Source organism: Kogia breviceps, chromosome 9 (assembly GCF_026419965.1).
Source record: "Kogia breviceps isolate mKogBre1 chromosome 9, mKogBre1 haplotype 1, whole genome shotgun sequence".
In the NCBI taxonomy this organism is placed as follows: domain Eukaryota; kingdom Metazoa; phylum Chordata; class Mammalia; order Artiodactyla; family Physeteridae; genus Kogia; species Kogia breviceps.
The window spans coordinates 76,497,981-76,515,118 of record NC_081318.1 but is presented as its reverse complement, the minus strand read 5'-3'; the positions used below and the strand labels follow the sequence as shown (position 1 = coordinate 76,515,118).

Sequence of the window (17,138 nt, the reverse complement as noted above, 5' to 3'; positions counted from 1 at the left end):
TTGTCATCTGTCACTTGCTGCATGGGCAGTTATTTTTTACCACTTAGACATTTAATGCGTATTTGTTTCTCTTTCCTGCTTTTGAGACATTTGTCAAATCAGTCCTTTAGGTGTTTTGTGCAGAGCACTGTTTCAGGTTGACTCAGTGATCACGTTGCCATCATCCTCCAAAATCAGTACACATATTACCATATTTGTTCTACCCAAGGTATTTGATGACAAGTTCACATAAAATTTGATCATCTGTAAATATGTGGTGGTTAGTGCAGTCATAGACATTACTAATGAGACTAAGACAACAGACAAGGTAAATTAATTTGTGTTCAGAAAAGGATGTTTTACCAACTCTGATGCATTTCATTTTGGTTGTATGTGGTTTGACTTAAATTTGTGAAAAGAATGAGAAACAAAATACTAAAACCTGGTAGGGGAAAGAGAGGTGGAGAACAAGGTAATAGCGAATTGACAGAAAGGCTTGGAAAGTCCCCTTTCACAGAGTCTGGCCATCTCTTCACAGGGGTCTGTCAGAGCTTGGGAATTAAGATAATGGGACTACATATAGCACCGTATGAATAAGAAGAGAGCAGGCTTAGAGGCATTTCAGGTGGAATGTGAAAAATGGGAATAATAATATATGTGACACCTTATCTTTGATAAAGGAGGCAAGAATAGACAATGGAGAAAAGACAGCCTCTTCGATAAGTTGTGCTGGGAAAACTGGACAGCTACATGTAAAAGAATGAAATTAGAACACTCCCTAACACCATACACAAAAATAAACTCAAATTGGATTAAAGCCCTAAATGTAAGGCCAGACACTATCAAACTCTTAGAGGAAAACACAGGCAGAACACTGTGACATAAATCACAGCAAGATCCTTTTCGACCCACCTCCTAGAGAAATGGAAATAAAAACAAAATAACAAATGGGACCTAATGAAACTTAAAAGCTTTTGCACAGCAAAGGAAACCATAAACAAGACGAAAAGACAACCCTCAGAATGGGAGAAAATATTTGCCAATGAAGCAACTGACAAAGGATTAATCTCCAAAATTTATAAGCAGCCCATGCAGCTCAATATCAAAAAAACAAACACTACAATCCAAAAATGGGCAGAAGACCTAAATAGACATTTCTCCAAAGAAGATATACAGATTTCCAACAAACACAGGAAAGAATGCTCAACATAATTAATCATTAGAGAAATGCACATCAAAACTATAGTGTGATATCATCTCACACTGGTCAGAATGGCCATCATCCAAAAATCTACAAACAGTAAATGCTGGAGAGGGTGTGGAGAAAAGGGAACACTCTTGCACTGCTGGTGGGAATGTAAATTGATACAGCCACTATGGAGAAGAGTATGGAGGTTCCTTAAAAAACTAAAAACAGAACTACCATACGACCCAGCAATCCCACTACTGGGTATATATCCTGAGAAAACCATAATTCAAAAAGAGTCATGTACCAAAATGTTCATTGCAGCTCTATTTACAATAGCCAGGAGATGGAAGCAACCTAAGTGTCCATCAACAGATGAATGGATAAAGATGATGTGGCACATATATACAATGGAATATTACTCAGCCATAAAAAGAAATGAAATTGAGTTATTTGTAGTGAGGTGGATGGACCTAGAGTCTGTCATACAGAGTGAAGTAAGTCAGAAAGAGAAAAACAAATACCATATGGTAACACATATATATGGAATCAAAAAAAAAATGGTCATGAAGAACCTAGGGGCAAGACGGGAATAAAGACACAGACCTATTAGAGAATGGACTTGAGGATACGGGGAGGGGGAAGGGTAAGCTGGGACAAAGTGAGAGAGTGGCATGGACATAGATACACTACCACACATAAAATAGATAGCTAGTTGGAAGCAGCCGCATAGCACAGGGAGATCAGCTCAGTATTTTGTGACCACCAGAAGGGTGGGATAGGGAGGGTGGGAGGGAGGGAGATGCAAGAGGGAAGAGATATGGGGACATATGTATATGTATAACTGATTCACTTTGTTATAAAGCAGAAACTAACACACCATTGTAAAGCAATTTTACTCCAATAAAGATGTTTTAAAAAAAAAAAATCTGGACTTCCCTGGTAGCGCAGTGGTTGAGAGTCTGCCTGCCAATGCAGGGGACACGGGTTCGTGCCCCGGTCTGGGAAGATCCCACATGCCACAGAGCGGCTGGGCCCGTGAGCCATGGTTGCTGATTCTGCATGTCCAGAGCCTGTGCTCCTCACCGGGAGAGGCCACAACAGTGAGAGGCCTGCGTACCGCCAAAAAAAAAAAAAAAAAAATCAGTTGTGGCCAGATGTGACAAGCCCCCAATGGTAACCAGAGCTCTCACCCTTGGTCCACTCTGAGGCTGCATTCAGTGTTTAAATGCAGTGCTAGGAGACCCGTTCCAGTCTGCTGTACATGATGGAGCGATAAAATTTTACTGAAGATTTTTTGGAGAAGGTGTGGAAGAAGAGTGACATTGTATACCACATGGCAAACATCACAGCAATTCCCTTTAAACATCTGTGTTCCACCGGAATTTTCTCTCTAAATATCAGCCTCCTGGGACTTCCCTGGTGGTCCAGTGAGCAAGACTCTGTGCTGTGGTGCTTCAAGGACAAGGGTGCTTCAAGAACAAAGGACAACCCTGCCTGAAAACGTTTCAGTGTCACAATCCCTACTGGACTCTTAATCACCCTCCCCACCATGTTGCGATGGTTACAAAATTCCTGAGCCCACCTGGGTGATGGGACCTGTCCCAAATAAGGAAAGGCATCTGCCCTGTCCCACTCCCACTCTATAGAAGGAAGGTATATATGCCTCAACCAATCAGTAAATAAAATTTTCACCTTGGACCATTCCCTTGTTCTCTGGCTATAAAAACTGACTAATAGCACACGTTCTGAATAGGAAGTCAGCCCACTGTTCTGGCAGCGACCCTTCCCTCTAATAAACTGTATCTTTAAAAAAAAAAAAAAAGTGACATAGTTCAGTTTCTAAGGTACTGTTTTTCTATTTTTCCTTTCTTGAAGAGTTTACACTCAGTGTTATTTTTTTCAAAATTTTATCATCTGTCTCCATGTCAAGTGTGATTTGTGCATACCAGGGGTGCTTGTATTTGTTGGCATCTAAGTCTTAGATGACGTATTCCCATAGTATTCAGTTTCTATACATTAATCTATAAATCAAAGGTTGAATGATAAAGGTTAAACATGGATCTTATTAGCCATGTTTTATCCTTTACCAGGTCCAAAATCATCATCATATACAGAGAATAAGTAAGGATTCTAACATATTCTCTGACAAGTCGTGGATGTTACATTGCATGCAGTGATAAGAGTTTAAGCCAGATATGCCTCAGCTCTTTGACTTTTTGAAAAATGCATTTTTAATGATCCTGGGACCGTTTCCATTCACTTATTCAGGAAATATTTAATGAGAACTTAAAATGTGCCAAGGATTGTTTTAGGTGCTAAGGACACAAGACAGACAAAACCCCTCTCTTACAGATAGTATTTTCTACTTGGGAAACAGGAACAAGAGCAAACAAATAAGCAGGATAAGTGCAAATAGTGACGAATGTTGTAGAGCAAATAATCAAATTGTGTGGTAATAGAGACAAACTGGTAGAGACAGAGCACTGCTTTATATAGTATGTGGTCAGGGAAGGTGTCTGAGGGGGAGGGATAATGAAACTGAGATGTTAAGGATGCGAAGGAATTTGTCATACGAATAGGCAGGAAAACAGCTCTCCAGAATCTGATCCCTGCTTGCTCTCTCTAACTCTGCCACCCTGGCTGAGCCACCGTCTTCTCCCACTTAGGTCACTGCAACAGGTTCTCTTCAGTCTTCTTGCTTCCACCTGTCCTTCCTTACAGATCATTCTCTACACAGCAGCCCTGATGGCCAAATGGAACTCAATTCATACTGTTTTCCGACTCAGAACCCTCCGAGGGCTTTTTCTTTCACTCACGTAAGATCCAAAGTCCTCCTGAGAGACCCTACATGATCTAGGTCTCATCTACCTCTCTGACCTTGTCTCCTACAAGGCTGCTACTGATTGCCTTGTACCTTGAACATGCCAGGCAAGCACCCTCCTCAAGGCCTTCACAGTTATGATTTCCTCGGCTTAGTAGTCTCTTCCTTGAAATACATGCAAGGATGACTCCCTTATTTCATATATATATTTGCTGTCATCTGAGAGGCCTTCCCTGACCATCTAAAATAGCACTTTTCCCCCTTCCCCACACACAGCTGCTGCATTTTAACCACTGTGTGTGTGTGTATCTGTATGTACTTATTTGCATGTTACCTATCTTTCCTTCCTAGAATACAATCCCACAAACATGGTCTTTGTTTTTGTATCCCCAGCTCTGTAACAATATCTCATAAATATGTTACACTCAGTAAATGTTTCACAATGACTTTGTTGTTTAACATAAGCGTACAGGTCTGAGGGTAGGGAAAAGCTTGGAATTTTAAGGGACAGAGGCACTATGGCTATACATTGAGTGGGTGGGTGGTAGAAGAAGAGATTGAAGAGCGGTAGACAGAAGCTAAATCTGGTAGGGAGGGCAGTGTTCTCAGCCCTGAGTGCACATGAGAATCACCTGGAGAACTTTAAAAACATCACTCCTGGAGATACTGATTTTGTTGTGGTGGTCAGTTGATGTAGGGCCTTGTAACATGCTAAGGAGTCTGGATTTTCTCCTAAAAATAATGGGAAGCATTTTACCAATTTTAAGCATGAAAGGTACATTTTATTTACATGTGAAAAGGATCCTTGGCTGTTACGTGCAATATAAATTAGGTGGACAGTACTATGAGCAAGAATGAGATGAAGGAAATCAGGAAGCATGGATGATACATTGAACGAGGCAGTTTATACTGAGGGTGGAGAGCAGTGGAGGTATTTAAGAGGTATTTTGGAGGTAGAACCAGTAAGATTTACTGATGGATTGCAGATTCCAATGGTGGCATTTACTGGGATGGAGAAGATTAGGGGGGAAATGGCCATGTTAGGGTAAAATCAACAATTTTGTTTTGTACATGGTGACTTCAAGATTTCTGCTAATACAGGAATTTATTATAATTTATATACAAGAGAATATGCCAGTAGGCAGTTGGATATATGTTTGGAGCTCAGAAAAGAGGTCAGATCTCGAAGTGTACATTTATGAGTCATTGCTATATATACAGCCAAATTAGTTTTGAAATGAAATAACAATGCATGGAAATTCTGTGAAAGGAATTTTTTCATTCACTGTTAAGCTTGAAAATGTGTGACCTAAAGAATATTGGTTTATTTTGGAAATAGCATTTTATTTTATTTTATTTTTAGAACTACAATGCCATGTTTATTGTGAAGTAAAATTATTTATTAGAGGAATTAATGAACACCCAGCATGTGGATATTCAGCCAATAATTGTTTTTTTTGAATTTTATTTCTTTTTATATAGTAGGTTTTTATTAGTTATCTATTTTATGCATATTAGTGTATATATGTCAATCCCAATCTCCCAATTCATCCCACCATCCCCCGCCCCCCCACTTTCCCCCCTTGGTGTCCATATGTTTGTTCTCTACATCTGTGTCTCTATTTCAGCTTTGCATACCGGTTCATCTGTACCATTTTTCTAGATTCCACATATATGCGTTAATATACAATATTTGCTTTTCTCTTTCTGATTTACTCTGTATGATAGTCTCTAGGTCCATCCACGTCTCTACAAATGACGCAGTTTCCTTTCTATGGCTGAGTAATAGTCCATTGTATATATGTACCACATCTTTATCCATTCGTCTGTTGATGGGCATTTAGGTTGCTTCCATGACCTGGCTACTGTAAATAGCGCTGCAGTGAACATTGGGGTGCATGTGTCTTTTTTTTTTTTTTTTTTCGGTACACAGGCCTCTCACTGTTGTGGCCTCTCCCGTTGCAGAGCACAGGCTCTGGACATGCAGGCTCAGCGGCCATGGCTCACGGGTCCAGCCACTCTGTGACATGTGGGATCCTCCCAGACTGGGGCAGGAACCCGTGTCCCCTGCATCGGCAGGCAGACTCTCAACCACTGCACCACCAGGGAAGCCCACATGTGTTTTTTTAAAATTACGTTTCTTTTCTGGGTGTATGCCCAGTAGTGGGATTGCTGGGTCATATGGTAATTCTATTTTTAGTTTTTTAAGGAACCTCCATACTGTTCTCCATAGTGGCTGTATCAATTTACATTCCCACCAACAGTGCATTTCGTGGGAATGCACTTTTGCATTCTCCACACCCTCACCACCATTTGTTGTTTGTAGATTTTCTGATGATGCCCATTCTAACCGATGTGAGGTGATACCTCACTGTAGTTTTGATTTGCATTTCTCTAATAATTAGTGATGTTTAGCAGCTTTTCATGTGCCTCTTGGCCATCTGTATGTCTTCTTTGGAGAAATGTCTACTAAGGTCTTCTGCCCATTTTTGGATTGGTTTTTTTTTTTTTTTAATATTGAGCTGCATGAGCTGTTTATGTATTTTGGAGAAAATCCTTTATCCGTTGATTCATTTGCAAATATTTTCTTCCATTCTGAGGGCTGTCTTTTCGTCTTGTTTCTAGTTTCCTTTGCTGTGCAAAAGCTTTTAAGTTTCATTAGTTCCCATTTGTTTATTTCTGTTTTTATTTCCATTACCCTGGGAGGTGGGTCAAAAAAGACTTGCTGTGATTTATGTCAAAGAGTGTTCTTCCTATGTTTTCCTCTAAGAGTTTTATAGTGTCCAGTCTTACATTTAGATCTTTAATCCATTTTGAGTTTATTTTTGTGTATCGTGTTACGGAGTGTTCTAATTTCATCCTTTTACATGAACTGTCCAGTTTTCCCAGCACCACTTATTGAATAGACTGTCTTTTCTCCCTTGTATATCTTTGCCTCCTTTCTCATAGATTAGCTGACCATAGGTGCGTGGGTTTATCTCTGGGCTTTCTATCCTGTTCCGTTGATCTGTATTTCTTTTTTTGTGCCAGCACCATATTGTCTTGATTACTGTAGCTTTGTAATATAGTCTGCAGTCAGGAGGTCTGATTCCTCCAGCTACGGTTTTTTACCTCAAAATTGCTTTGGCTATTTGGGCTCTTTTGTGTCTTCATAAAAATTTTAAGATTTTTTGTTCTAGTTCTGTACAAAATAACATTGATAATTTTATAGGGATTGCATTGAATCTGTAGATTGCTTTGTCATTTTCACAATATTGATACTTCCAGTCCAAAAACATTGTATCTATCTCTCCATTTGTTTGTGTCGTCTTTGACTTCTTTCATCAGTGTCTTATAGTTTTCTGAATACAGGTCTTTTACCTCCTTAGGTAGGTTTATTCCTAGGTATTTTATTCTTTTTGTTGCAGTGGTGAATGGGATTCTTTCCTTAATTTCTCTTTCTGATCTTTCATTGTTAATGTATAGGAACGCAAGAGGTTTTTGTGCATTAATTTTGTATCCTGCAACTTTACCAAATGCATTGATTAGCTCTAGTAGTTTTCTGGCAGCATCTTTAGGATTATCTACGTACAGGATCATATCATCTGCAAACAGTGACAGTTTTACTTCTTCTTTTCTAATTTGAGTTCCTTGTATTTCTTTTTCTTCTCTGATTGCCATGGCTAGGACTTCCAAAACTGTTTAATAAGAGTGGACATCCTTGTCTTGTTCCTGACCTTAGAGGAAATGCTTTCAGTTTTTCACCATTGAGAATGATGTTTGATGTGGGTTTGTCGTACATGGCCTTTATTATGTTTAGGTAGGTTCCTTCTCTGCCCACTTTCTAGAGAGTTTTTATCATAAATGCATGTTGAATTTTGTTCAAAAGCTGTTTCTGCATCTATTGAGATGGTCATATGGTTTTTATTCTTCAATTTGTTAATATGGTGTATCACATTGATTGATTTGTGTATGTTGAAAAATCCTTGCATCCCTGGGATAAATCCCACTTAATCATGGTGCATGATCCTTTTAATGTGTTGTTGGAGTGTGTTTGCTAGTATTTTGTTGAGGATTTTTGCATCTTGCATCTGTATTTATCAGTCATATTGGTCAGTAATTTTCTTTTTTTGTAGTATCTTTGTCTGGTTTTGGTATCAGGGTGGTGATGGCCTCATAGAATGAGTTTGGGAGTGTTCCTTCCTCTGCAATATTTTGGAAAAGTTTGAGAAGGATGGGTGTTATCTCTTCTCTAAAGTTTGGTAGATTTCACCTGTGAAGTCATCTGGTCCAAAAACTTCTGTTTTTTGGAAGATTCTTAATCACAGTTTTAATTTCAGTACTTATGGTAGGTCTGTGCATACTTTCTATTTCTTCCTGGTCAATCTTGGAAGGTTATACTTTTCTAAAAATTTGTCCATTTCTTCCAGGTTTTCCAGGTCCATTTTACTGGCATAGAATTCCGTGTAGTAGTCTCTTAGGATGCTTTGTATTTCTGCGGTGTCCATTGTAACTTCTCTTTTTCATTTCTAATTTTATTGATTTGAATTCTCTCCCTCTTTCCTTGATGAGTCTGGCTAAAGGTTTGTCAATTTTGTTTACCTTCTCAAAGAACCAGCTTTTAGTTTTATTGATATTTGCTGTTGTTTTCTTTGTTTCTATTTCATTTATTTCTGCTCTGATATTTATGATTTCTTTCCTTCTGCCAGCTTTGGGTTTTGGTTGTTCTTCTTTCTCTAGTTCCTTTAGGAGTAAAGTAAAGTTAGATTGTTTATCTAAGACCTCTCTTGTTGCTTGAGGTAGGATTGTATTGCTATAAACTTCCCTCTTAGAACCTGCAGCCCATAGGTTTTGGGACATCGTGTTTTCGTTGTCATTTATCTCTAGGTATTTTTTGATTTCCTCTTTGATTTCTTCAGTGATCTCTTTGTTATTTAGTAATGTACTGTTTAGCCTCCACGTGTTTGTGTTTTTTACATTTTTTTCCCTGTAATTGATTTCTTATCTCATAGTGTTGTGGTCAGAAGGGATGCTTGATATGATTTCAATTTTCTTAAATTTACCAAGGCTTGATTTGTGACCCAAGATGTGATCTATCCTGGAGAATGTTCTGTGTGCACTTGAGAAGAAAGTGTAACCTGCTGTTTTTGGATGGAATGTCCTATAAATGTCAATGAAATCTAACTGGTCTATTGTGTCATTTAAAGCTTGTGTTTCCTTTTAAATTTTCTGTCTGGATAATCTGTCCATTGGTGTAAGTGAGGTGTTGAGGTCCTCCACTATTATTGTGTTACTGTCGACTTCCTCTTTTACAGCTGTTAGCATTTGCCTTATGTACTGAGGTGCTCCTGTGTTAGGTGCATATATATTTATAATTGTTATATTTTCCTCCTGGATTGATCCCTTGATCATTCTGTAGTGTCCTTCCTTGTCTCTTTCAGCATTCTTTATTTTAAAGTCTATTTTATCTGATATGAGTATTGCTACTCCAGCTTTCTTTTGATTTCCATTTGAATGGAATATCTTTTTCCATCCCCTCACTTTCAGTCCGTATGTGTCCCTAGGTCTGAAGTGGGTCTCCTGTAGACAGCATATATATGGGTCTTGTTTTTGCATCCATTCAGCAGGCCTGTGTCTTTTGGTTGGAGCATTTAATCCATTCACGTTTAAGGTAATTATCGATATTTATGTTCCTGTGATCATTTTCTTGATTGTTTTGGGTTTGTTTTTGTAGGTCCTTTTCTTCTCTTGTGTTTCCCACTTAGAGAAGTTCCTTTAGAATTTGTTGTAGAGCTGGTTTGGTGGTGCTGAATTCTCTTAGCTTTTGCTTGTCTGTGAAGCTTTTGATTTCTCCATCAAATCTGAATGAGATCCTTGCTGGGTAGAGTAATCTTGGTTGTAGGTTCTTCCCTTTCATCACTTTAAATATATTGTGCCACTCCCTTCTGGCTTGTAGAGCTTCTGCTGAGAAATCAACTGTTAACCTTATGGAAGTTCCCTTGTATGTTGTCATTTTTTCCTTGTTGCTTTTAATAATTTTGCTTTGTCTTTAATTTTTGTCAATTTGATTACTATGTGTCTTGGTGTGTTTCAACTTGGGTTTATCGTGCTTGGGACTCTCTGTGTCCTGGACTTGGGTGGCTATTTCCTTTCCCATGTTGGGGAAGTTTTTGATTATAATCTCTTCACATATTTTCTCAGCTCCTTTCTCTCTCTCTTCTCCTTTTGTGGGACCTCTATAATATGAATTGTTGTGTTTAATGTCCCAGTGGTCTGTTAGGCTGTCTTCATTTCTTTCATTCTTTTTTCTTTATTCTGTTCCGCAGCAGTGAATTCCACCATTCTGTCTTCCAGGTCATTATCCATTCTTCTGCTTCAGTTATTCTGCTGTTGATTCCTTCTAGTGTATTTTTCATTTTTCATTTCAGTTATTGTATTGTTCATCTCTGTTTGTTCTTTTATTCTTCTAGATCTTTGTTAAACATTTCTTGCATCTTCTCCATCTTGGCCTCCATTCTTTTTCTGAGGTCCTGGATCAACTTCACTGTCATTATTCTGGATTCTTTTCTGGAAGGTTGCCTATCTCCACTTCATTTAGCTGTTTTTCTGGGGGTTTATTGTATTCCTTCATCTGGTACATAGTCCTCCGCCTGTTCATTTTGTCCGTCTTTCTGTGAATGTGGTTTTTGTTCCACAGGCTGCAGAATTGTAGTTCTTCTTGCTTCTGCTGTCTGCCCTCTGGTGGATGAAGCTATCTAAGAGGCTTGTGTAAGCTTTCTGATGGGAGGGACTGGTCATGTGTAGAGCTGGGAGTTGGTTTGGTGGGCAGAGGTCAGTAAAATTTTAATCTGCTTGTCTGCTGTTGGGTGGGGCTGGGTTCTCTCCCTGTTAGTTGTTTGGCCTGAGGCAACCCAGCCCTAGAGCCTACCTGGCTGTTTGGTGGGGCTAATGGCGGACTCTGGGAGGGCTCACACCAAGGAGTACTTCCCAGAACTTCTGCTGCCAGTGTCCTTGTCCTCACTGTGAGCCACAGCCACCCCCACCTCTGCAGGAGACCCTCCAATACTATCAGGTCTAGTTCAGTCTCGTATGGTGTCACTGCTCCTTCCCCTGGGTCCGGATGCACACACTACTTTGCATGTGCCCTCCAAGAGTAGAGCCTCTGTTTCCCTCAATCCTGTCGAAGTCCTGCAATCAAATCCCACTAGCCTTCAAGTCTGATTCTCTGGGAATTCCTCCTCCCATTGCGGGACCCCTATATTGGGAAGCCTGACATGGGGCTCAGAAGCTTCACTCCAGTGGGTGGACTTCTTTGGTATTATTGTTCTCCAGTTTGTGAGTCACCCACCTTGCGGTTCTGGGATTTGATTTTATTGTGATTGTGCCTCTATTACCTTCTCACTGCAGCTTCTCCTCTGTTTTTGGATGTGGGGTATCTTTTTTGGTGAGTTCCAGTGTCTTCCTGTTGATGATTGTTCATCAGTTAGTTGTGATTCCAGTACTCTTGCAAGAGGGAGTGCAACATTTTATTTTGAAATGTACTGCATGCTCAATGTTAAAAAATTTTTAAAATATGGAAAAATATACAAATAAAGTTAACATTACCATTATAAAACATAAGACTGTTATCTTTCTAATCCATAATATACATAGATTGTGTGTGTAATTATTACAAATTTAGGTCATATTGTAAATATTTTAGTGTCCTTTTTGTGAATTGCACTCTCACTTAATATTACTTCAAGCATTTCCCAATGCCATTAAATATCCTTTGAGATATTTTAATGGTTGAGTAATGTCTAGTCTTACGGATTTCATAATTTAACCACTTCTATACTATTTCCAGTTTTTCTCATTACAAATAATAATATATCTTTACTTATTTCATCACATCATTGCCAGCTTTAGACATTATAAAGTAGTCTGTACAAATTTTATAGGGAAAACTAACCTAACCTGAATTCTTATGAAGCAAAACATTTTCTCTTTGTTTATTGGCATCTGTGTATATTCTTTGTGAATTGTTCATGTAGGAATGATTGTTCTTTCTATAATTTAAGAATATAACTGAATTTTTAAAAAATTTAACACATAAATAGAAATCATTACTCTTTGCAAAGAAATATTTAGGGCTTGCTAAATATTTGAGAAGCAACATAGCTATAAAATGCCTACTGATCATGCATCACTACGTGAAAATAAGGCAGGACTTTCTGTAGGTTGCTGTGTATCTTTCAGCAAATATAATCCACTCAAACATTGGTTTCATCATTATATACTGGACCAGAACATGTTTTTGTTTTGTTTTGCTTAATTTAAGGTACATGTCAAAGATATGTACTTTCCAGTCTTAATTTTTAGTGATGTGAAAATTGCATGGTCATCCACAAGCTTTACATTACACAACACTTTGATTTTAACTTGAGCATAATGCATGTTTTGCTGTAGAAAATTTGTGTGTCTGGAAAGGGGAAGGCTAGTTCCAAAAGTTTTAGTAGTGAGGTTTCAGCTCTGAGCCCACCAGAAGCCACGCTTCTTTCCTGTTTGTTTCAGCTTCTTGGGACTACTTTTATCACCTGCCAGATAGGGGATTTCTTCATCAGGAGGATCTAGAAGGACATGGTGGTGGAAGGCATATTTTGGTTTCAGGAGAGTTTCTCTCTAGTTTTTCTAGAAACAGCCTTTCTCTCCTCTTCTTTCTCTATTTTGTCATTATTTTTTTACTCTCCTCAAGCACTATATTCTTCTTTAAAAATAGTTCACATTTTATTGCAGACAGTGGCATGAATTCATATTCTCACTTATTCCATTTGAGGCATGTTGGGAAGGTCTTTTATGGGAAGAGGTGAGTTTGTTTAACACAATAAGACCTGACTCCAGAGCAGTCTTGAGCTCTGGCCAGTTTTTTGTTTCCTTTTTGTCCTTAGGCTCTAGTCACGTAGTAAATTAAGTGTTCCTAGCATTATATTATAAATATGGCTATACTTTCTATTGTGTCAGGTTACATTTACCTAATGTGAGCAATAAATCATATTTCATATGTGAACAGCCAGATGGAATAAAGGTCATGGCTCTATTCACCATCACTATTTGGAGCCTTTTTGTGTTGATTTTTGTGTTGTACTTCATCATTTATTATTTGTGCTTCACAGGTTTATTGTGGCCTGTACAGCCTGGAAATCATGTCCAGAAACTGATGCAGAAAAACTAGTTCAGCAGACTTTTCGTGCTTTCAGTGATATGATGCAACTGATGGACATTGCTCGTCTTTAGAGACTAATCATTTAGTAAGCACTTAACAAAACATATCATAAAACTGGATGCTGGGTGTGGGTTGGTGATGTGAGATAGGAAGGGATGTTGACTGAAGGAAAGTTGTTGAATGTAGAAATTAGTAGAATTATGCTCTCTAAATTTATTCTGACATAGAAAGTAGAAATATTTTTAAGCTTCCTCTGATGCAGCAGCAATGCAAATTATGATATGACTATAGAACTATGCAAACTTGAAGGTTAGCCTCAACAATGCAAATCTACAGATTTTAACAATGCAAATCTAACTTTTAAATATCTTTGTTGGTACTCTATAGGTAATAAATCTTCTCTCTGAACATCATCCTAGACTCTATCTTTCAAGCACTTTAACATTTTCTAGTTGCCAAAGGATATGAAATACATGATTGGATGCTAATTTCCCTGAAATCAATGATTCCACATTCAACACAGGGTTATAAGTCTACCATGTTTGGGAAAAACCACTACAATTTAGTCTAAGAAAAAGTTTATGTTGAACAGACAAAAGAATTTGGTTGTAGTAAGGAGGTTTACACCCTCTGACATACATGAAAAACCCTAAAAAATTTATTATAGTATATTGTTATAATGAGTTTTGTGAATATGAAATTAAAGCATTTATATTTAAAATCAGTGACTTTAAAAGGATTAAACACTAAATCAGATTCTCAGGATTTATTTTTCCTTTGTTCTGTTTTGTAGTTTCTATTCTCAGAAAATAAAATTCTCAGAGTCATATAGCTTCTTGTTTAGTGTTTTAGTAAGTGCTTCATTCTTGTTTGACCTTGTACTTTCTGATCAGTTATGTAGTGTGTAATAAACCATGCAAAATGTACTGTCTTATGATCATTTCTCATGACTGTGTCCATTGACTGTGCCCATTTGGATGGCTCTGCTTCTGTCTTGCCGGAGTGAGGTATGCCGCTGCTGTCACCAGGCTGCTGGGTGAGGCTGGGAAGTCTGAGACAGCCTCACCACCACCTGGGGACTTACTGGCTGGGACTCTCTCTGCATGGTCTTTGATCATTCAGGATTCTAGCCTGGACTTCATACTGGGTAGTGGGAATGTCCCAGGAGTGAAAGGTACAAGTTGTAAGGCCTCTTTAGTTGTTTTCAAATAATATCTAAAGAATTGGGTATTTTAGAAGCTGATCACCTCCTGCAGAGAAACCTTTTTTCACTCATGCTTTAACATGTTCCTCTTACCGGCCCGAAGTTAAGAATGCTTTTTACAAAGAGATTCCTGGGCCTTACCCCCACCTACTGAATGAGAATTTCTAGGAGCAAATGCCCCATGATCCTTATCAGGCAAGTTTGAGAATAATCACATAAGAGTAGGTTGAATTCTCACCTTGAGTCACTGTGGTAATGTACCCTTTGCCCCACTGCTCTCTTGGTTAACTGAAATTCAGTCTACTGCTACACATGGTTACATTTGAAAAATTCCTTGGTATATATGATTTATTACATAGGGAAGACCTGATTTGGATAGATTACTGACCTAAACCTTTCACAGCAGTGAGAATGGTTATTGCTGCAGTAAATTAAGGAAAAAACATTTCAAAGTGGTTAGCTTCCAAGGGCTGCCTAGAATATTTCTTTTTGGTCTCCATCTAAACATATTCCTTCTTGTTGAAGTGGATTAATCTTCTGGGAAAATAAAATTATTTGTAAAAGTAATGCAGTTCTATAGAAACAGCATTTTATTGATGTTTCTTTCAAATGTTTCAAATTGCACTGAGATAATGTACAGTTTTTATTAATATGTTTTAAACATTTAAAAAATATGCCTCTTTCTTGCTTTATATGGAACAAATGTGTGCCTACAGTTAGCTTGTCTAAGGACAATTCCATTTTCTCTTGGAATTTGATGATAAAGCTGGGAATACATTCCGTTTTTTAAAACCTCAATTCTCTAATAGAATAACTTGAAAATTTACCAATGAAGAGAGTATGCTATTGAACAATATATTTTAACTTTGTAACAAGGAAAATTGTTCCCAAACTACCCTATTATCTACCCAATGAATCAGGACCATAAGAATTTTCCCTATGTCTGTGGCTTCTTCGAATTCTACAGTTTTATTTAATTAATTAATTTTTAATTGAAGTATGGTTGATTTACAATGTTAATTTCTGCTGTACAGCAAAGTGATTCAGTTATATATATTTTTTTCCATTATGGTTTATCACATGACATTGAATATAGTTCTCTGTGCTGTACAGTAGGACAGTTTATCCGTTGTGTATACAAAAGCTCACATCTGCTACCCCCAACCTCCCACTCCATCCCTCCCCCAACCCCCTCTGCCTTGGCAACCACCAGTCTGTTCTCTATGTACATGATTATGTTTCTTTTTCATTGATAGGTTCATTTGTGTCATATTTTAGATTGCACATATAAATGATAACAATGGTATTTGTCTTTCTCTTTCTGACTTACTTCACTCAGTATGATAATCTAGTTGCATCCATGTTGCTGCAAATGGCATTATTTTGCTCTTTTTTATGGTTGAGTAGTATTCCATTGTATATCTGTTACACATCTTCTTTATCCATTTGTCAGTGGACATTTAGGTTCCTTGCATGTCTTGGTTATTATGAATAGTGCTGCTATGGACATAGGGGTGCATGTATCTCTTTAGATTAGAGTTTGGTCTGGATATATGCCCAGGAGCAGTATTGCTGGATCATATGGTAACTCTGTTTTTAGTTTTCTGAGGAACCTCCATACTGTTCTCCATAGTGGCTGTACCAGTTTACATTCCCACCAACAGTGTAAGAGTGTTCCCTTTTCTCCACACCCTCTCCAGCATTTGTTATTTGTAGACTTTTTAATGATGGCCATTCTGACCAGCGTGAGATGATACGTCATTGTCCTTTTGAATTGCATTTCTCTGATAATTAGTGAAGTTGAGCATCTTTTCATGTACCTGTTGGCCATCTGTATGTCTTCTTTGGAGAAATGTCTGTTTAGGTCTTCTGCCCATTTTTCGATTACGTTGTTTTTTTGTTGTTGAGTTGTATGAGCTCTTTGTGTATTTTGGAAATCAATCCGTTGTTGGTCACATTGCTTGCAAATACTTTCTCCCAGTTCTGCAGCTTGTCTTTTCATTTTGTTTATAGTTTCCTTTGCTTTGCAAAACCCTGTAAGTTTGAATGGGTCCCACTCATTTATTTTTGTTTTTATTTCTGTTGCCTTGGGAGACTGACCTAAGAAGACATGGATACAAGTTATGTCAGAGAATGTTTTGCCTGTTATCTCTTCTAGGATTTTTATAGTGTCATGTCTTATGTTTAAGTCATTAGGCCATTTTGAGTTTATTTTTGTGTATGGTGTGAAGGTGTGTTCTAGCTTCACTGATTTACATGTGGCTGTTCAGCTTTCCCAGCATCACTTGCTGAAGAGACTGTCTTTTTCCCATTGTATATTCTTGCCTCCTTTGTCAAAGATTAATTGACCATAGGCGTGTGAGTTTAATTCTGGGCTCTCTATCCTGTTTCGTTGGTCCATATGTCTGTTTTTGTGCCAATACCATGCTGTTTTTTTTAAACCTTTACATTTAAGTATTTTTTAAAAAATTATTTTTATTTTTGGCTGTGTTGGGTCTTCATTGCTGCAGGCGGGCTTTCTCTTGTTGCAGGTGGGGGCTACTCTTAGTTGCGGTGCATGGGCTTCTCATTGTGGTGGCTTCTCTTGTTGTGGAGCACAGGCTCCAGGCGTGTGGGCTCTACAGCGCAAGCTCAGTAGTTGTGGCGCACGGGCTTAGTTGCTCTGTGGCATGTGGGATCTTCCCAGACCAGGGCTTAAACCTGTGTCCCCTGCATTGGCAGGTGGATTCTTAACTACTGCCCCACCAGGGAAGTTCCTCCATGC

The 17,138-nt window shown here is 38.3% G+C and overlaps 1 protein-coding gene across 5 annotated transcripts in view; it reads left to right on the top strand.

Annotated features, from left to right (window-relative positions):
* CROT (carnitine O-octanoyltransferase) overlaps positions 1-14,109 on the top strand; it is a 64,564-nt gene extending 50,455 nt beyond the window's left edge. For 3 of the 5 annotated variants that reach the window (XM_059073952.2, XM_067042706.1, XM_067042707.1), the window contains one exon: positions 13,121-14,109. In XM_059073952.2, coding sequence (XP_058929935.1) covers positions 13,121-13,241 — 121 coding nt within the window. In that variant the 3' untranslated portion in view covers positions 13,242-14,109. Of the gene's footprint in view, positions 1-517; positions 2,977-13,120 lie in introns of those variants that run through there. The other 2 variants (XM_067042705.1, XM_067042704.1) reach the window with 2 other exon arrangements.
* Positions 14,110-17,138: the final 3,029 nt, after the last annotated feature.